This window comes from Pteronotus mesoamericanus, unplaced genomic scaffold, assembly GCF_021234165.1.
Source record: "Pteronotus mesoamericanus isolate MK-2021 breed Mesoamerican mustached bat unplaced genomic scaffold, CSHL_Meso_final scaffold_705, whole genome shotgun sequence".
NCBI classification, from domain to species: Eukaryota; Metazoa; Chordata; class Mammalia; order Chiroptera; family Mormoopidae; genus Pteronotus; species Pteronotus mesoamericanus.
In genome coordinates this window covers 17,581,513-17,588,874 of record NW_026555326.1, presented here as the reverse complement: position 1 = coordinate 17,588,874, position 7,362 = coordinate 17,581,513, and the positions used below count along the sequence as shown (strand labels likewise).

General features: G+C 48.8%; 1 protein-coding gene across 1 annotated transcript; it reads right to left on the bottom strand.

The window, feature by feature from the left end:
• Positions 1-6,261: 6,261 nt before the first annotated feature.
• PRR9 (proline rich 9) lies at positions 6,262-6,648 on the bottom strand. The gene has a single exon (XM_054563116.1). The coding sequence runs from the start codon at positions 6,598-6,600 to the stop codon at positions 6,262-6,264; it is 339 nt and encodes a 112-aa protein (XP_054419091.1). The 5' UTR covers positions 6,601-6,648.
• Between the last annotated feature and the right edge of the window lie 714 nt (positions 6,649-7,362).

The following is a 7,362-nucleotide window of genomic DNA, read 5'->3' as shown; positions in this document are numbered from 1 at the left end:
GGCCTGCATGGTGGGCTTACAGACTCAGAGACCAAAGTAACCACACAGGTGGTCTGAAATGAAAACTTCCTAACTACATATGAGTCATGGTGGGTAGTCATGTCCTGGGCCAGCATCTTCCTCGAAAAAGGTCAATTTTTACTTTAACAGAGCCTGTCTGTTTTCTTTTTGCATCTATGATAAAACTAGTTCAAACTTCCTATAATCTTGGCTAGTCATTTGGCTTCCTCTTGCATCCTTTCAGTGATGGTAAGCTCACTACTGAATGAGCAATCATTTTCATTGCTGGGCATTTTATTCCTGATGTGAGCATAAATCTGCCTTCCTATATCCGGAACTCATTGATCCATGCTCTTCCTTCTGGGATCACATTTGAAAGACCTGAAGCATTGTGTGCCCCCTAAGTCTTTCAGTAACAGCTCACATGACAAAGTGCCTAGAGGCCTCCTCCTTCTGCTCACACCATTTGGCTGGACTAAAAGGTGGCCAGAGTCCACCTTCAAATGCAGTGTCCAGACTCCAGAGGCTCCTGACCTGCAGAGTTCTTCTGCAGTGCTGATCTCTGTGCTCACACCAGCCCCTATCCCCACGTGGCTGGCTGCTTCCGATCACTAAAGTTTCTCCCCAGCTGTCACTTGCTCAGATAGGCTTTTCCAGACTATCTAACTAAAGCACACCCCACCCCACCAGACACTCTGTCATCACCTTATTTCCCACATTTACTCATTTACATCTTTGCTTAGTTGCACTTGTCTGTCTCCTCGGTGCTTGTAAGCTCTGGAAGGCAGGCACTCTATGTATTTAGTTTACCACTCCATCTCCAGTGCTTGAAATAGTGCTTGTAACATACAGGGCTCCCAGTAAGTTTTTAAAAGGAAAGACTAGAAGTGGTGGCGTCTAGATTTGAATCCCAGCAGTCTGATTCCAGAGTCTGTGTCCTGAACCATCATGGATGGCCCCCTGTCCCCAATACTTATTTAACTCTGTGATGCATGTTTAGCCTTCCTCCCACTCTCTGTGCCAGCACCGTTATGGGCAGGGCCCCAGTGAGTGTGGCCATTTCTGACTCAGGCTAGGCTGGGCATGGCCCATGGAAGGCCCGGCACCTCTGTGGCCAGTAGATGGTGCTGTTGGGAAAACAGGAAAAAGGGGTCCCAGGGCATTTAAAGGAGGGTGGATTGGTTTTGAGACTGGCTGGGGTGTGGGGGAGATAAGGAGCTTGAGGTCAGCCCTGCCAGCCTGCTTGTCTCTCCTTCCAGCCATCTCCAGGTGCAAGACAGGTGTCTGTGGGAGAGAAGGAAGAGCAGCAATGAGTGAGTTCCAACCTGTTGCCCATCAGCCTAGGTGTTCTGAGGCTAATGATGGCAGTGGGGATAGAGCTGGGAGACATGGGGACATCCTCCACTAAACTCTTTGGGCCAGGACCTCTCAGTTCATGCTTATACAGGGCTAGCCTAGGCACTTGCCTAATGATCTACTGTCCCATCCAATACACACGAGCACGTGTGCGTGCGCGTGCACACATACACGTGCGCGCAGACACACGAGCGCACAGAATGAGGCTGTGGAGGGGAGCAGGCAGTGGGCACTAAGCCTTCTGAGTTCGTAGTTTTCCAAAAAGTTCTCCCTTTTCCATGCCTGAACTACAAATTTCTCCAGCATGAGAGTCTCATCTGCTTCCCCTCTGTGCTCCCACAGCACCAAGCATCATGTCTAAACATGCAAGTACCTGATTAGGATGATCCACTCATCTCGGTTTGCCTGGGGTTATCCCAAGTTTAGCATCAAAAGTCAGTTATGCATCTTGGAAACTCCTTTAGTCCCAGGCAAACCAGGATGGTTGCTCACCCCCTCAATAAAAGAAGCCTCTGCCTCAGAGGGCATGCAGGTTGGCCAGTTCTGACAGTGTCTAAGACTTAATGCGGTTGGCCCAGTGAAGACAGGCAAAGAACCCAGCAAGACCTGAGGATTGTCATCTGGGTCTTTCATGCTGACAGGAGACACAGGGCATTAGAACACAAGGCAGCTACAAGGGACCCACAGACTCCTAGCGATGAGTGGTAGCATTATGGAACCAAAGCTGAAGTGCTTCAGGAGACTTACTATATACTCAGGAAATGGACTTGACATCATGGAAGGCTTCCCAGAGAAGGCGAGTTTGAAACCCGAGGGTTGGCAGACACAAGAAGGGGAAAAATCCTGGGTTGGAGACAGGCAGATGCAGGTGGAAAGAAGGCTGTGATAGGTTATCAGCTGTCCATGCACGTGGAACAGATAAACCACTCTGGCCCAGGAAAGAAAGGAGTCCCAGAAGGCAAAGACATAAGGTGCAAAGGGGAAAAAGGTGTGCTAGTCCCTGACTGGGAAGGTTGGGTTTGGAGGGCATGAGGAATTCCTGTAAGGGGCCGCTCAGAACTGAAGTGTTTGGGCCTAAAAAAAATACTAAAACTCTCATATTTGGGGAGCCACTGACCATGACTTCACTGTTCTCCTCTTCTCCTCTAAACTCAAGCTGTGGCCTATACTCTACTGGTCCCCAAGAGTTTGGGCCTCCCAGGAATGTTCTAGAGGCCAGAGTAATTTCCTCTGCCTCCTGACCTCAAGGTCAGATCTACTGAATCTCCCTGGCCCATTAGACTTTCTGCCCCTGGGTCCCAATTCTGCCCAATAAAGTTGGATGAATAAGCTGAGTGTTGGTGCTAGAGAGATTGGAGGAGAGCTTAGAGCTCACACTGGTTTTGGGCCCCCAGCTGCATACCTCTAGTTCATGGGAACATGACATGTCTAAAGACAGCTCCTGTCACATCAAACAGATCTTGTTATAAGAAAATTCCTAAACTGAACCAAATTCATAACTTCTGTCCATTGGTCACAACTCTGTCCTTTGGAATCTCACAGAAATCCAATCTCTCCCTTGCAAAAACACTCAAAATACCTGAAGACCAAGTATCCTGCTACCTTTGGTATTTTCTTCTCTGGACTAAGTAGATTTTAACAGTTTCTGATATGAAAGTCTCAGGCCACAGCTCTACCACAGACTCCCCCCTACCAGGTCTCTAGAGCCTGGCACAGTGCCTGTGCATAGTGTGTTCTCCTGAATCTACTGAATGAAAGGGTAAATTCAGCACCCTCCTTAAAACTCCTGTCAGTTTGCATCTTTTCCTCTTGGGACATGGAGTCCAGAAGTCCATTCTTATATATTGAGTTAGCTGTGTCAACACTGAAATCAAATCAAGTTGGAGAAAAATTAAAAGTTTATTGTGCATGCAAAAAATAAAGTTCACAAAGCTGGGAGACTTCAAGCTGAAAGTGGCAGGAGGCTCAGAAACTGAGGGTTATCATCTGGTTTAATAAAGCATGACGAGAAGTACGTACATCTCTGTTACAACTGGGTACCAGATAAGCTTCGTTTGTAGCTGATTGGCTAGGAAGCTATGAGGTCATGCTGAGTCGAGGAAAACTTATTTCACTTACATTCAGAGCCAACACTTCAGGGAAATCAGAATAGCTTTAAGTTTTTTTACATGGCTATAGGTGTTTGGTCTAGGGGTATAGTCAAATTATGGCCTCCATTTTTGTTTTTTTCTCTAACAGTTGTCAACTAGAACCTCTAACTTCTGGTATTCTTTTTGACAATGCTGTTCCCCGCCTTTCGGAAAGCACAGATACACACAGCTGGGAGAGTCTGGCTGCTTTGTGCTTGGTCCTCACTGTCCCCACGGCCAAACCTGTGTCATTAGGGCCCTGGTCCCAGCAGCAGCAGTGCAGGCAGGGGCTGGGTCAGAGCTGTGTGAGCATGAGGAAGGTGTGGTGGTTCCCGGGACAGAGCTTGAGGAAGGCCTGCTGGCTCCTTGATGTCTGTTCCCCGACCTGTAATCTGCAGGCTTGTCTCCTTCCCATCTGCTGAAGCCTCCCCCTTAATCATGGGCCATCCTTTCTCCGACATGGCCGAACACCCTGCTCAGCAGCCTCATGCTTCCTCTCGGCATGTGAGTGTCTGACCTTGGACTCCAATCTGTGCATGCTTTACTGCTGGAGAGCAAAGACATTTCTTGGGCTTGAGCCAGGATGGAGATGTATCTGTGAGCCTTCCTCAGCCGGGTCAGAAGCTGCATCGCTGGGAAAGATCTCCAGGGACCCTTTGCAGGCTGGGGCCCTGGGGCGCAGCTGGCTCACGCCAAAGTGGGAAGATTCCAACCAGGCAGGGAGGCAAGAGAACTGTGGTTCAGGCCCCTGGAGATGTTCAGGGACTTCAGATATTCAGGAGGTTTTGGGAAGGTTTGGTGTGACCTGTGGAAAGAAACTCTATCTCTGTGCACGGACACTGCCTGCCTGGGTCACTGTTACCTCTCCAGCACCTGGAACAGCGCCTGGCACTTGTGAGGTGACCAGTGATCACTTGTGAGGCAGTGAATGAATGAATAAGAAGACACGTTCTGGAAATCTTTTTTCTAGGCGCCATGGACACTTCCTCATGCAAGTTAGAGCTCTGTGCTGGAGTCCAGAGGGACTCCGGTTGGAATCCTGACTTCACCACTTACTGGCTTTGTGAGGCCAGACCAGTTCCTTAACAAAGACACAACACATCAGCCGCCTGGGGTTGCTGTTGGGGTTCCCTCAGAATGTGCACAGAGCTCAGGGGCTGACACGTGCCACCTGCAGACTCAGTGAATGCCTGAGGGCGCTGTGGTGCCACTTGAAATCTGCCCCCAAGTCATCCCCTGGCTCTCTCTCGCTTTAGAAAATCTCTGAGAGAGACTGGGGCAGTCCCAGGGCTGGATGGCCCTGAGGTTAGGGCACACACCTGTGGGCTGAATGGGGAGGGGGACCCAGGGGAATGAATGGGAGCACCTTTTCCCCCCCTTGACACAAGCCTTTGGGGCCAGGGCACAGCTGAGGAAGCCGTTGTTTCCTTCCTGTAATTCTTGCTTCCCTTCAGCCTTTTCATACAACTCCAGGGCCACCAGCCTTGTGCTCCTTCTGTGTGGAGGGGCAACAGGGAAAAGGGAAGTGAATCAGGCTGCCTGACTTTCCTGAAATCTGGTGGCAGGCAGACAATTTTGGCCCCCTAGTCTACATTCATCTCAGAGGTACTTTTGACAGGGGTGCTATGTTTGGAGGTGTCATGGATTGACTGGGGACCCTCTGTTCTATACATTCTCCTCTGCCCCATTTTGGCCCTTTTCTCTGGAAAGTAAGGGCCAGAGAAAAAAAAAATGCAGTCCTGGCAAGTATCTTGGACCTGAACTTTTGAGTGTGCGCAGGTCCCAGGTCCTGCTGGATTTTCTCAGTGGAAAGTGTGTGCAAAAATGAGCCTCTAGGTTGTAGGTGGGGGAGGGGAGGTCCAGGTGCCCCTGATGGGGGCCTCTTTCAGCATTGCTGTGAGGTCTGTTTTTTATTCCTACTCCAGAGTCTCCAAAAAAAAGGGAAAAAAAGGGAGAACATATCATCACAAGGACAGCAGGTGTTTGGGCAGTGAAGAGGAGAGAGCACATGAGTCAGGTATCAGCTTAGGATCAGCTTTATTCTGTATTTCACCTTCACCAGGGAGAAGAAGGCAAAGCAGCTGGGTAGCACACCAGCCTCCATCACACAGACACACATCACACCAGTAAAGAATGTATGTGGCCGAAAGTGCGGGCCCAAAACAGACCAGCCATGAAGCACAAAGATTAACCAGGACCCCAAACACCCAATCTCTTCTTTCCTTATTGGCCATTTGAATTCAATCATTTACATGCATTTGTTTTATTTTTTTAAAGCACAATCAACATTACAACATCCAATTATTTGCAGTCCTTTTTTAGAATGCAGAGCAAAAATTACCCAATTTTTAATTTTATAATACCACCAAATCTCTTCGCCACACCCTGGATGGTGGTAGTTAAGTACAAAGTTCACTAAATTCAGCTTGGTTTGAGGCTTCAGCGAGAGGCTGACATTCTGAAAAATGAATGCAGATATCCTTGGCTGTTACACATTCAGGGCGGGGTGAATTTTTGCCCCAACGGAGCTGAACTAGTCTTCTGAGCCCTTCTACTAAAACCACTGAAAAAAAAATACTTATTCACCAAGGTTGATGAAATGCAGAGAGAACCGTCCTTAGAGACACAGACCAGGTCCTGGAATACTGAGAAAACCAGGAGGCAAGAACAGGTGCGCACAGAGGTACCCACAGGAGAAGGTCACCAGAGCACAGGCTGGGGTTGGGTCTTCATCCGTTGGCCATCTTCTTGACCCTAGGTGGCATTATGAAAGCAGCTACTTTCCCTTGCCAGGGGGTAAGCACTTCTCCTGGATTTTCTGTGGGCAAACCTCCACACATTTTGTCTGGGACAGCTCCTGGCACGGCTCCACACATTGAGGTGGACACTGGTCTTGGCAGGGAGGTGGGCATGGATCTTGGCATTGCTGTGGACAGTTTTCTAGGTTTAACTCCTGACACTGAGGAAGACACACCTCCTGAGCTTGCACTGGGCACTTCTCCTGGCATGGAGGGAGGCACACCTCCTCAGCCTTTGCCAGGCATAGCTCTTGGGTCTTTGGAAGACATGGAGGAGGCACACATGGCTGCTTGCACTGCTGCTCATTAAAGGACATCTTAGTGCAATTTGCAGAACCTGGAACAAACACAAAATTTGAAATTATTTGCACTAACAGTGCCAGGCTGGGGACTGGTAGATGAAGGATTAATAGAAGGGAATGGAGAATGAGTTACTGTTAACCCTAAGAACCCATTTTCCTGCTGTTTATTATCCCTTTCTCTTTTCTATCTCTATTCCAGCTCCCTTTGATGCCCATCTTCTAGGAGGAATATTCCAGTTTCTCTTGTCTGAATATCCATAGCCCAGTCCTACCCCAAATCCCAGTCTTACTGCAAGTCTTTTTCCCCTCTTCTATTTGACTAATCTTTTTTTGCAAATGAGGTGCAAGAGGCTAGAGAGAATACACAGGATGGTTTGAGAGGCCCAAGAAATGACAAACCACTACAAAAATCCATGGAAAGCACTGACCAGTAGAGGAAGAGAATAGTAGCCTCCCAGAGAGAGAGCAGCTGGGGACAGAGGGCCCCACTTACCTGATCTTCAGCAAGGCTCAAAGAATGTGGATTGCAGTGTCTAGAGAGGTAGGGACTTTTATACAGTGCTTGGTCCAGCCTTCCACAGGAATGACTGGCCACGTGAGCTGAGGTCCTAATTATGGAGCTACCATAATGAGCTTCTTCTGAAACTGCCCATAGTTTGAGTCACTGCTTGGGATGCCTGTTAATCAGCCTCCATTTTGGCCTCTGGGTCCTCAGCAGACCTCAGCAGGGAGGGGCTCCTCTCAGATCTCTCATTAGAAGCAGCAGCAAAAGAATGT